General features: G+C 36.6%; 2 protein-coding genes and 1 long non-coding RNA gene across 4 annotated transcripts in view; 2 read left to right on the top strand and 1 right to left on the bottom strand.

Moving 5' to 3' along the window:
- LOC135165360 (probable serine/threonine-protein kinase dyrk2) overlaps nt 1-7,348 on the bottom strand; it is a 113,514-nt gene extending 106,166 nt beyond the window's left edge. For both annotated transcript variants that reach the window (XM_064126569.1, XM_064126571.1), the window contains exon 1: nt 6,978-7,348. The gene's annotated coding sequence lies outside the window, so the exon portion shown is untranslated. The remainder of the gene's footprint in view (nt 1-6,977) is intronic.
- Nucleotides 7,349-7,717: 369 nt separating this feature from the next.
- LOC135165030 (uncharacterized) lies at nt 7,718-9,400 on the top strand. The gene is made up of 3 exons (XR_010299416.1): nt 7,718-8,014; nt 8,381-8,534; nt 8,940-9,400. It is a non-coding gene; the product is annotated as an uncharacterized LOC135165030 (long non-coding RNA).
- A 1,082-nt stretch (nt 9,401-10,482) lies between these two features.
- Nucleotides 10,483-14,124, top strand: LOC135165018 (uncharacterized). The gene is made up of 4 exons (XM_064125923.1): nt 10,483-11,212; nt 11,424-11,534; nt 11,697-11,960; nt 12,196-14,124. Exons 1-4 carry the CDS (start codon nt 11,008-11,010, stop codon nt 12,420-12,422), a joined length of 807 nt encoding a protein of 268 aa, XP_063981993.1. The 5' UTR covers nt 10,483-11,007; the 3' UTR covers nt 12,423-14,124.
- The last annotated feature ends 1 nt before the right edge of the window (nt 14,125 follows it).

The raw sequence follows: 14,125 nt of genomic DNA, 5'->3' as shown, positions 1-14,125 counted from the left end.
CATCTTTATATTATTTATCCGTATTCCCTTTGTGATATTACCGACATTCCATTTCTATTTCCTTTTTATTGCTTCCTGTTATAAGATCTTAACACTTCTATTAAAAATATTCGAATGGAATTTGTTTTTCTCTTCAACAGAGTCATGTAAATAGGAGATAAAACGAAAGCGTTGTCCAGAAAGTACAGAGAATGCTCCATAAAATGCTCAGTTCAAGTAAAATATTTCATTTTTTTTTCAATTCAATCAACAAAAAAAAATTAACGAAAAGACGAATTTTTACTTTTCCTTTTAATAATGTTAAGGAATATAAACCCAGTCTATACCCCTTAACTCAACCGCAGGAAAGAGATAAAAGTCCTGCTGACAGCAGGATTTTTAGGTTTCGCAACATTCCTAATCATTAATGTCATTTTTTTCTTTAGAAATATATTTTAAACCCCAAATAATCATAGGATACATGAAATTGAATGTGTTGGGTTCCCAGTTTCTGCAAGAACAACTTCGAAAATTGACACCCCCAGGGTCTAGACTTTTCAATTCTCCAGTAGAGAATACAACTAAACAAAAAATGTAGTTATGCTAATTTTTCACGGCTAAATGCATTCACTATTCAAGTAATCACCTTCAAAGTGGACTCTCAACTTTAGACAACATCAAACAATTTCGTCTATTTATTTTAATTGAAATTTCAACAACTCTAGACTTTTCCATTGGTATTCTATTCGGAGTGTTGCCACCACTGAATTCGTAACTAATTTTTATTTCTTCCTGTTATAAAATCCCAGCACTTCTATGAAAAAAATTCAAAGGGAATTATTTTTCTCTATTCAAACGGAGGTGTGCAAATAGAAGATAAAGGGAATCCATTGTCCAGAAAATACGTGGAATTCTCCCTGAAGAGATAAATAAAATGTATAAATTTTTTTAACTCCATCAATTCACAATACGAATTGAAACAGATGAGTTTTGAATTTTTTATTCCTTTCTCTCCTATAATCCAGTACATTTTCTCATATCCGCTCAAAGGAAGAGTGCAAAATGAAGAAGATACTGAGTAACAGGAGGATGAAAATTGTTAGAAGAAGCAAAGATATATTTAACCTCGAGTTCTCGAGCAAACGAAGTAGGAGGAGCACATGCTCACTTAGACTTCTCTTATATTCGAAATATACGACGCACTTGTTCTCCCTGAATTTGAATAAAACAAAAAATTTCTAACGACACTGAGATCGAATGCCACTCATTGTTTTGTAAGAGTGGGCTGACTCCTCGGACAAAAAGAAGCGTCAAAATTATATAAATAGATCATTAAAAAATAGGCATAAAAGAGTGAATACTGACTCATCTTTATTCAGAGAAAATTGTCTCGAAATTGTTGGATTCATCTTTCTCCTGGTACAGGACAATGTCAGTGTTAGAGGGAAAATGCAATGAACAATAAATTGTGGATGAGAGATATTTGCAACATGTGGAGGACTATAAATTAACGGTGAGTTTCAATTATATACAACAGATTCAATGTACTGAGAGGAGTCATTAATTTTCGTGATCACAACCACTGGTTTATTTTCACTCGATCTTCGTTACTGTTAATTAATTTTCCTTCCGATTAATAGTATTTTCCATTAAAAAAACTAATTCCTAGGAAGATCAGACCATAATTTTTAACGAGTAAATTTTACTTGAATCGACTAAATGTTATTAAAAATATTAACGCAAGAGAAATCAATATTTTTCTTGACACAACAAATTGTATTGATTGATTTATTGAAAAATTTATTGATATCAATTTCTAAAAATTCAGTAAAGTGATTGATTCTCCTAAAGTAGTTAGATCGATGAATTTAAATAATTAATCATCAACTTATGAGTAGAGTAAACCGTTAAAACCGACAATATTCGATGGTTTTTACGTATAATTTCCACCTGTAGTGTCATTCCCAAAATCATCAACGGAAGGGTGGAGTACGTTCAAGTGGCATTCGTGTCGAGTGGTTGACCAGGCCAAGAAGTGGATAGCACTCAGACTGATATGGAAACACCAGAAAAAGACGGAGAAATAGTCGGAAAGAGAAAGAAAGAATGTTCTTTCTATTCAACTTTTGATTCTTGTGAGAACTTGAGTTTTAGTTTTAATTTTGACCCTCGTGATCGTGAGAAACCTCATAATTATCAGTCACAAGTGCCCAACGGAGCAAATTCTCCGAATGTGCTATGAATGAATGATGAGTAAACGATTTTTTATTTTCTTAATCGATACTCCGATGAAAAAAACGACTGTTAATCTTCAAAAATCCTGAATTTCTCTGGACTTCCGAATATTCCTGTCGGCCTTCGTCGTTCAATCATCACCTGGGAGGCGAATGAATGAAGAATGAATAGTCATTCCTGGAGAAATTTCAGTTTCGAGAGAAAAAAAAAAAAACAAGAAAGTCATCATCCGGATCGTTTCAAAGTTCAACGCCCACCAGTCCCACAAGAAACTTGAGAATAGCCTTGGAAAGTTAAAGACATAAGTTTGTGGATTCATTCATATCTTCCTAATGTATTAAAATAAATCTACGTCGATATATTCCCAACAATTTGAATTCATTTTTGAATTGATAAAATAATATCTCCATTTGCCGAATCATTCCATCGATTTTTAACTGCTCGTTGTCATGATTTATTGCCCACCCTTTGATCCCACTGTACATTACGAAAAATGATATCTCCCTGACATACGATGAATCTATTTCAACGTTATCGTGCAGGAAGTAGATCAAACCAATACCGTCAAATTTGACAATATCAAATTTAAAATACACTAAAATACGGTTAACGGAGTAAATAAAAATAAGGAATTGTTAATTTTTCTCAAGTCATAATACTTTAACCACACAACGAGCACTAACAAAAAATAATGGTGACGGTAATGACGCTGGTAATGGCAATATACTCCTCGTGAAGAGGATAAAAAGTGCCAGCGACCTCGTTCATCATTCCCTGGACCCAGGATAATTGTCTGACTCGTTAATTGTCCCTTGGTTTACTCTCACGGAATTTAACAGCACCATTGAGAAGTTCGGAATGAATTAGGAATTATTTTCCATAAAATATCGACATCATTTGTCCTCTCCAATAAAACAATTATAACCAGTAAACTATAAGTTTTTATTCCTTGGAAAAATCATCAAGTATTTCATCCTCTTTCCAGTTTCTCCATCCAGAATCAAGAAATGAATGAGTGATTTCAACCATCAGAACAATCAGAAGAATGTATCGCCTAATGGCCATCAATTACAAATGCCCACTAATTCAGCTTTACAAAAAAAAAAATCCCACCAAATTATGATATGAAATATCTTCCAATTTATCAACGTCACTCCTGAATCCCCCTCATTACCCCGAAAAAAAAAACTCCCCATGTGGGTCATCCGAGATTTTATCGAAAGTACGTGGTACCATTTTTATGTAACATATCCCTCTCCATTCCTCATTTCAAGTTTCTACAGTGAAAATAATGATTCTGGAGTCTGGCTTCCACAATGGGGGGTCGATAAACCCGGCAAATATTGACGGTTCTCTCTTTTTCAATTCAACCGGCGTACAACAGCCTCGGAATAACTCGCTCTACCCCTAAAGGAAGCCGAAGAGATGCCTCGCATAAACTTGAATAAAAAAAATTACCCAAGTCATTACTCCAAAGTTCCCTTATCCAATAATTTTACTAATTTAAACATTAAAATCCCCCTCAATCAACAACACCTCATTCCTCAAACGACACAATTCAAAATAATCCCCAATAATTTTCAATTCCCAAAAATAATCTGGAGGGTGAAAAAAAAATTGCCAAAATCGACTCAGACATTTTCGATTTATCGACGATTGAGCAAGCATGAAAATCGACATTCACTCCTCCCCCATTCCATAAGATGCAATCTCGTCCATGAAATACGCACTTTGATGTGCATTGTGAGGAGCAGACAATCAATCGGCCTCAACGTCTCTGAAAAAACAAAAGTGATAATGCGAGAGGGGGTGAGAGGAGAATAAGGGGGATGTGAGATTCATATAACCAGTCGCTGAATAACCAGAGACAATAGGAGAATCGTTGTCTCTCGGGGCGTTCCGGGGATGCTATTCTTTACGAGCACTTCAACGTTTGAGAAATAATAATAAAAAAAAAAACTAAAGTCTGCGGATATTGCGAGTCTATGGAGGTGTCGAGAGACACTCCCGTGTACGTGGGAAAGCGTATAGTATTGGCCAATACCCCTGCCATTTTAACATTTATGGAAAAAGTATCAATCATGAAAATAAAACAAATTTTTCCTTCATCCCCCTCCTCCTGAGACGATTTATTCCAATTTATCCGACCGAACAAAAGGAAACTACTGATGAAAATTATCAACATTGAATGAATAACATGTTAAATAGAAGAAATTAACATCTCAATGCTCAATGAAAGAGGAAAAAAAGTCGTTAGCACACTAATTTATCAGGACAACATGGGCAAATGAATTACTGTCCCCCGTAACATACACATTTTTTTTAATGCAGCAACAAATATCGATTGTCGTACTGCGACAAGGAGCACTAGGGTTGGCACTGGTTGAGTCAGGCGTTCCCAAGCACCAGTACAGACCAACCAAGCACACGCTGGAGATCAAATTCACCACTCAGTCGACCTCCTCCTTCCCTGCCCCCTCTCTCATCAATTGAATTGTCACCAGTGCTCAATTCCAATAGCACGTAATACGATTGGGTGGCTGGACGATAATGAACGACTGGCCGTATGGCGGATTTGCCAAAACCTATCCATTTTCAATTCACCCCTCTTCCGTCTACCTGTTTCGATTAATACCCCAACCCGTCACCAACAGATTTCATATTAAGGGGGACACGGCCCGAGAGATATAAAATAATTGGTTCTTTCCTCAGGACAACAAAGAAATAAATAAAAATGAGATTAAAATCACTGCATAGAGATAACACTGAAATTTCCCTTCATAAAAAAATTAATTGAAACATTCAAGTGTAAAAAAATAATAATATCTTAATAGAAATGGTGGTGGAGATAAAAATCTGAGACGATAATTTGTTAATAGAAAAATATTTCAAAATCACAAAGGACGATAAGAAAAAAAAAGTGAAATCTACGGCTATCTCGATGATGACTAATCAATTGATAAAAAAATGTAATTTTCGAAAAATCTACGTCGCACACTGTTGAAACTAATAACAGACTCTAATGTAAACATTACTTCATCTCCAGACCTTCGTGATTAACACCGGAAGCACGTGGAGATATCGGCCCCAGTGAAGTTCAATTATTTCAACTTCCATTTCTTTTTCTCTTCAACGTTTTTATTTAAACCAGAGGTACGATCGAAAACACCTGTAATTTATTAGAGCCCTCATTTGTAATTTTTTTTTTCTTTACATTTATTTTCGTTGCTGCACAGATCATGAAGAAACGGAATAAAAGGGACTCACCGTCAAGAGAGAAATGTTTCATACACGCAAAACGGATGCTGGCATACACGCCAACACGTCAATAAATATTGTAATAATAATTATCGATACGCTACGTTTATTATCCCCATGAAACTTGTCATTTCCATTGAATATAAAATTGGAGGATATTTTAGTGGCCTTGGAGATGCAGAAAGCGAGAAGATAGAACGAAATGTCAGTAATTTATTCTCAATAATAGTTTCTTTTCAATGCGACATAAAAGGACAATTATGTGTTGCATAAATACAGCACTGTGTTTATTGGCTCGAATCAGTCACGTAGAATCCACTAGTTGCAATCAACATCGTAGGTCGATAAACAATTTTTTGAAATTAAGAGTTTATTGAGCAATATGGCATTGAAAGTTTGCACCTCTTTCCTGCGCAATTTCACTCGAATCAAGGAAGATTGATAATATTCATCGCTCGTAAATTCTGATTATGTTTTTTTTTTTCGGCTGACTAATGAATGGCTTTGCGTAATTATTCGTGAGAAGTGGTCATTGGTATCATTTAACACACGAGTTGCAATTTTTATTTCGCAGAATGTTTCTGTAGGAAAATGCTAATTCCTGAAATTCATAATTTTTTGGCTTCTGCGTATATCTAGGAAATGGACTAGTTTAGGAGGAAACGTCCACTCATTAATTAACACGGCAATTGAACATTCAATAACAAAAAAGGCAAATAAATTTCCAGGATATTGTCATCCCTTTCTATTACTCCTTTGTCTTAAAAAGATTATTTTCGAGTATAAAAAAATTGGCCGGCCGATGATTCAGTTACCAAAAAACGTCTCGTCGTATTTTTACTCGAGACCCCTCTCATTATGCAAATGATTAGGCCTTAAAAAATTACAAAATAAAAAAAAACAATTGATAATCGTATTTACCTCTCAGACTCTCCAGCTCAGGGGCAAACGTCTACTGGCATTTTTTCACTTTTAGAAAATTAAATTTTCCATCAAAAATGTAAATTCCAATTTTTCGGTGAGCCAACTATTAACAAGTTAATTCACTGTTGGCTAACGAGTTATTAAAAATCATCTTGCATCATGTTTTACTTCTCTCCCACTGCAGAAAAATTATTTCGATGCAGAAAAAAAGAGAGTGAACCCCCTCCAATAGTCTACCAATGTTCTATGCCCGTATCACTTTCCACCCGGCGTCCCTCATCTTCCCAACCACCGACTTCACAAAATCATGTCACCCTCGAAGCCAATAAACTACCTGCCTATACAATTCACCGGCCCATCATCCCCAAGCCCTCCTAAACGTCCCAATCAACCCCAACAAAGTCCCCAAGCCATCCACAAAAATTTTTACCGCGAATTCCTCAAGAATCCGCGTCGTCCGCGCGTCTACTGGGATCGCGCAGCGACACCTGCGCACAACGACATCTCCAAAAGTTTAAACAAAAACCCCTACAACAACCGACCTCAACGAATATTCCAAATAATTATTCATAATTACTCACCATGCAGGCAATGTAGTCCCTCCACTGGTGTGAGGATTCCTCTGGTAAACCAATGCTGATCCACGAGTCCACAAAAACCAAAAATAACCCCTCAAGATAACTTGTCTCCCCGTATTTTCCAAATAATAAAAATCACTCAAAATTCATTATCACGTTCATGCACGGCCATAATGCTTTCGCAAACAACAGCTTTAAATCGTAATTATTTTTTTTTCTTCTTTACTTCACGACACCTAACAATGACGAACGGAAAAAAAAGAACGAAAAATAAACACGAACGCGGGGGGAGGTAAAAAAAATCCTTCCACGAATGATCACAGACAACACGATGGTACGGCACGCGGGTTCAGCGGCCGACTGAAACACTGAAAGGATGCAAGTTGCTTCAGCGAGTTTTAGCCTGTCCGCCATGGGTATACAGTGGATCTGCGTTGCCCCCTCGTGGGGCGCTAGTCTCCCTCCCCTCCTCAGCCCCTACCCGACCAACTCGACAATCAGACAAAGCCGTTGCGCGCGCATACACTACACAACACACGTACAGTCCCCTACACGAACACGCTACATATATAAATTCCCATACTCATGAACAGGGCGGCAAGCACCATCGGAGAGATGTATATTTTCTTTTTTCCCCCCTTGGATATCACGGGTTTAACCTCCCACCGGCAAAGCGCCATCATCGCCACCAACAAACCCCCCCGCTTCCACCCCCCTTCACCATGGTTTTATGTGCACTCGTGTGTCGGTGTCGTACTTGTCGTATCGCCGGCTTCAAAATCTCTGGAAAAAAAATCAGCACTTGGTTCTTGCCTTAGCGAGGGCTTTTTCCTCGTCATTCTCTTCGTTTTGTGGTTTTTATCAACCCCTTGTGCTTGGAAAGAGTGTTTACACGCGTGGGGATAGCCCTTGGACAGAGGGGTCGTCGTTTGCCCCGGGGGTTGAGGAGAGGATTAATCATGGATTAGACTGTCTTCAATGGATTCTTCGGTTATTGTTCGAGGGGGAACGATGATTGTCTATCCAGTGATTGGGGAAGGGTGAGATGAGATGAAGCTTTCTGTTTATCAGCTCGGTGAATCATGTGATTTGAGGGTATTCAAGGACTTTGTATTTTTCATCGGGGCGTCATTTAACTCTGGATTTCAGCACAATTTACTGGATATTGAACTGAAATTTTTACAATCTTTAATAGAACGTTGTAACAATTTGTTCATAAATTAGCAAGTTTACTTCTGAAGGAATTGATTACAAAAAATTCCTAACAGTTTCTGGAGACACAAATCATTTGTTTGAAATCATAACGAATTCATTCGTAGTCAGGATTTTACTGGAAATTGATTTCATGCCTGAAAAACATGAAATTTCCACTAAAGCCGAATGATTTATTCATAATTTTTTTTCAGCTTTTCCTCACGCAATTTAATCGGCAAATTTGGTGGTGGAAAATGTTTGTGTACATCGCGTGGTCTGCAGTAATCTGTAAACAATGATGGGATATCCGTGTCGGCAGGCGAAATAAATAGACCCGGAGAAAATAGCCAACACATCCAAAAAATGGTAAGACTCATCTAACTTCGAATAGTTACTTTAGTTTATCTTGGCAACGGTCTATTTCTCGGTGATTCATCCCTGTCAGTATCTGCCCTATGTCGGTAAAGTTTCACTGTTGAAATTTCAATGTCAATTGCGTGAAAATTACGAGTAAACTCGCCGTGGAGTTTCCATTTTATTTCAACAATACTGAAGGCTGGAGAAGATCTGTGTTAACACCTACCTTATTAATCCCTTCCCCCTTTCCGGGAAATATAATCTCTTTTAATGCCCTCAGTTGTTTATTTTATTGAACCTCTAATCTGTTCATCGACAATAAATCGAAATTTCCCACGACTTCCCCTCATCACCCCTCAGGAACATCGTCGAGTAGTATTGAAACGTCTCCCTCACTCTTTTTTTTTATTCAAGGGTTGAAACGATTGCAAGTCTCACCAAGCGTTTTCCCCAGTAGAGCTATAAACCACTGGCTCTTTGCGATCGTAAAAATGTAATGGTTCTGGCAGGACATGGATATAAAAATGATATTCGTGGGTTTGAGGTATCAATAGAGGACTTCAGGGTTTTTCCTCTGTTTTTTGATGATTATTTTTTTCCCGTCCCTCCCAACTAACTTCAAATACCACTTTTCACAATGATCCCGATCACCATTTATAGGTTCATAAAGTGGCGAGAACTTTATCCTTTGTTCGTAATAATAAAAAATTCTGAGAATTCGGATATTCACCTCAATGTCAACTATTTTTACTTTACTCCAGACTATTTTTTGATGTTAATCCCCGAGGATTATTCACACTCTAGCTATTTCAACTAGAATGTTAAACTCTATTTTGATCTATTGCTATTCCCTCCATTCCCTTCCATCAACCATATTTTTCTCTTCCCACTGGATAGGAATCCAAACTAACAGGTTCTACGCTACTCGAGAAACTTTTCGGAATTCTTCGAGTGGAAAATAGGGGAAACGCTCGACACATGTTGGCAAAATGTTGAGCATGAGCTGTCAGTGACGTTGATGAGTCTTGGGAAAATTTTACGACTTGAGTAAAGAGAGATATGTACCAAGGGACTACCAAGAAGAGAACTTCAGCTCCATTATTCCCTTTAGTTACGAATTGTTTTCAGGTTTTCTCAGTAAATTGGCAACTGATTTGTCAACAATTTCATCACAAATGAGCATAATTATTCATGGAAGCTTTAGATAATACCTCACCACTCAGGAATTCATTATATCCGGCGACTGGTGTCAAACGACATCAATTTAGTGTACATCATGTGCGTGACAAGTACAGTGAGAAGTTGATTAATTGAGATAATAGCATGGAATAGACCGAGAGCGTTGAACGATGACGTAGAGGGGTATCTATGCTTAAATGTACTTCATTTTCCCCTCGACTGTTCCTCCTTATTATAATACATGTTACTTCAAGAATAATTAATTTATCAAAGGCTCCGTTTTTCCTGCCTTCAGGGCTAAGATTCGTTTGTCAAACGCAAAAATCTCGACTAGACCTTTAGTTTTGTCAAATATTCAGGAAGTCAACGAGTTCGGTGCATTTTTGACAGGATCTATTTTTGTAGCTACAATTGTCATGACAAAGAAAGTTTCCACCAGAACTTCCAGTGATAACGCGGAAATCTTTCTGATATGTTGGAAATAATTGCAATCCTTTGGCACCACCATTTACCGTAGTGTTGTCACTGCTGATATTTCAGAGAATTCACGAGGTGAAGGCACATATTTCTTTCAGGTGATCGATAACTGACCCACGAACAAAGGATCAATATTACCATCGGCAAACGTCAGACATTCCAATTGATACCGATTGTAAATGAAAAATATTTAGAACCCTACTATGGACACTGTTTGACCGACTGCTAGTCTTCGAGGGGAATGGAACTCGTTTGACTGATTGAGTACAGTTGCTATTTGTGTTATATATATTTTCTGCATATAACCTTATATGCAATGACGACCGCCATAGTGGTGGCTCATGTGCATCACATTATTGTCCCAATCACCGTATGTAGAACATTTTGCTTATCTGCCAAATCGCAAATAATTTGCAAGTGAAAATAATCCTTCTCTCTGTTGCTTCTTTGTGTCTTGTTTTACACTTAAAAAATATTCGTCTGGCTTTATTCATCGACCATAACGTGGCCAATTTTTATTTTATTATCCATCAAAGTGCTGCATCAATTTAATGCCTGTACGGGTGTGACAGTTCGACTGACATTTGGAGTTGTTTGTTGATATTTTGTCGATCGGAAATTGTAATGTGTGAACAATGAATTCACTCTGCGAATGTATTAATTCAGTGAAGAGTTTATCGTTCATTTATTAATTAGGCCACTGGAAAAACTTCCGAATGTGTTTTTTTCTTGCGTAAAATGATACAGTGGAAGTTTAAATGTGAGGATAAATTTAAAAAAGGAAATGTAGTCCTCTGCTTCTTGACGTCTCACTTGTGAGGACAAAATGCCACTCTATGCAACGCCCCACAGACTACCCCAAGAAAGTATGAGTGGTGTTAATCCCGGTGTGCCACCCCAAATTGTTCCAATAAGCTGTACACCACCACCATCATCTCACAATATTAACTTACTACCTGGACATCCTGCGAATTTTGTTGGTGCAGACAGAGGAGCACCGCCTTCGTACGAGCAAGTCATCGATTCAACTGGTTCAACTTATTATTAATACTTTTTTTAAATGAAATTTGTTGCAAATTCTCGTGACAGCTTGAACCAAACTGTCTTCGGTGTTGATTGGTTGCAATCGGGCCAACAGTGAAAATAATAAATTCCAAAAGTGCATGTAAACCCAGGTCTTCACTTTCACCTCCAGTTGGGACTTTATATCTTTAATTTTATATTTCTTCTTCGTAATTTCAGGACCTCCACCTTCCTATGATTCATTGTTTGGACGAGTACGCGAAGTCCCCAAAGCGTCGAAGGCAGTTTTAGATTTTCTCCTTAACATTGTTGTACTTCTTGTTGGAACAAGTGAGTCTCATTTCTCATGTAATAATATTGAGTGTTTTAAACCCATTTTTTGTAACAAACCGACGGTTATTTGCCGGATATAAATCCAGAGTGATTCCTATAAAGAGCTTTCATTGAGAATTACTTCATTAATAAATTATTCATTGAAATATTTTTTTGCAGTTGGATGCACATTCATCATAGGTGTTACCATACTGATACCAGTATGTATGATGATAATGGGTGGTGTTTACTTGTACGATTGCCCTCAGAGCGAATACATCCCAGTGTATTTGCTAGTTGGTGGGGGTTTTGGTGTATTCAAACAATTATTGCATCTCTCAACGCTATTGCGTAGACGACCTGAGGAGAGAGATGAAGAAAGGATACGCCTGTCACCGACCCAAACATTGATCAATTGCTTCATGCTTGGTTGGTTGATCATTGGTAAGTGGGTTTTCATTAATTTATATTAAATAAAGTAACAAAGTGTGATTGAGAATTGGTCGCTTTGGGAAAATTTATCTCAGTAGTTCAGGCAATGTTTTTTTAAATTTAATTGAAAAACGATCCCCTGCAAAAAAAATTGATGAAAAATTTTTTGTCACCGATATTGCAGAAATTTATAACTTTTTCCCTCATTATAAAACGATACATAATAATTAGACCGTATGAAAAACAGGTTCTCTGTGGGTGTATAAGGAGTATGAACCGAATTACGACCCAGCGAACGGAAAACATTGCAATAAAACCTTATATCTCTTCGCATTTTGGCTGATAACGGCGCTGTACATTTATCTGGGCGTGATAACTGCTTCTCTTTGCTGCATTTCGTTGGCGAGTGCCATTGTCCGAAATTGGGCGTCTGATGACCTTGTGACAATGAGAATGGTGGGTTTGCACTGTTAATTCAATTACGAGTCCAATAATTATGAGTCCATTGGAGGATGCAAAAAAACAAATCACGCACAGATCACTGAGCTAGACATCGACTAAATCGTATTGTGCAATTATGGAATCAACGGTACTCGAGAAGGTTGCAGAAGAATTACTTGTGCCATGAAAAAGTGAGGAATTTTGTACATAAGAAGTGGTAGACTATCGCAGGGATTTTTTTCAAGTGGAGGACACTGTTATCTGTTCATGGCCATAAAGATGAAAAATTAAATCGTCAGATGTGGTATTATTCTGGGAATTTGGGACTAATCAGAACGACTGATGGATTCGGTGAATTTAATTTATTTTCTTTCATCGAATGAAAACGATAATTGAGGAAATATGGATAATTCATAATTATTAATGACCGATATACTCGATAATCAGATGATACACAATAATCAGTGCGGGGCGCTTCAATTTTTACTGCGCCAAATTAAAATGATAGTTATTAATAGGAGATCGACATTATATTTAACTGAGAATTGGCTGCTATTTTGTATGGGATATTGACTAGAAATGTAGGTTGTGAGTGAGCTGGAAGAACGTAAGTATGAACATGTTGAAATTGATACTGCACTTAGTTATCTTTCGCTCATATGAATCTCACAATGATTACAATTACTTATGGAATCAGTGCATTTAATTTATTTCATTTTATCGAATGAACATGATTATTGAAGATGTGTGAATAATCCACCTCTACCAATGACCTAACTACTCAATAATCAGATAATCCACAATAATCAGTGCGGTGCGCTTTAATGTTTATTGTGCCAAGAAAAAATAATAGATACGAATAAGAGAGAAACAATTATACATAATTGACCTTTTTTTATTTTGCATTAAAAATGTGGGGTATTCTGAGAGTCTGAAGAATGTGGATATGAAAGTATCCAAATGATGATATTGAAACTATGATTTGAATGACTATAGTGATTTTTTAAAATCAATTTTTATGGTGATTAAGACTGCGTAATTATGTTTGCATTTTTTAAAAATGAGTTCCCCTCTCAAGTCGTTATCCGTCCTTAATCCACCGATGTATTTTTTTATTGCTCATTTGTGATAGGGGTAGATTTTTATTTAACGCGCATCTACACATTTCTTACATTTTCATTAATTTTCCACCATGTGACGTTAGGGCTACCTTCAATCACTTTCAATATATGAAGAAAGACAACTTAAGCTCTGTGAATAACTATAATATATCTTTATGTTAAGAGGGTGGTTGACAGAATGAAGAGATAAATGTCATTGGTGCAAAATATTGTTAATACATAATTCAATGTATGAAGAATGACTGGAATTTTGTTTATTCCATTTTAATACTTATGTTATGAAAAATTATTTTATCGCAACCTTTCGATCAAATTGACCGAGAAATAATTATCTGTGAACGATAATAATACTATCCCATACTGATAAAATATTCTAGTAACATGATGCTAAACTATTCCTTGAAAACAATGATAATCTCTCATTATTCTTATAAGACTATACAGCCATGACTATTATGGCTTTGGTTCGATTCACAAGAACAGCAAGAAAATAAAAAAAAAAAGATGTACAAAGAAGAAAAGTGCAAACATGATAATTATATAAGCACGTCATTGGTTTTTTTTATTTCTGCCTAATAAAGTTCTATTAAAATAAAAATGGCATTGAAACAGCAG

Source organism: Diachasmimorpha longicaudata, chromosome 8 (genome assembly GCF_034640455.1).
Source record: "Diachasmimorpha longicaudata isolate KC_UGA_2023 chromosome 8, iyDiaLong2, whole genome shotgun sequence".
Taxonomy (NCBI): Eukaryota; Metazoa; Arthropoda; class Insecta; order Hymenoptera; family Braconidae; genus Diachasmimorpha; species Diachasmimorpha longicaudata.
The sequence above is the reverse complement of the archived record's forward strand: the minus strand, read 5'-3'. Positions and strand labels throughout refer to the sequence as shown.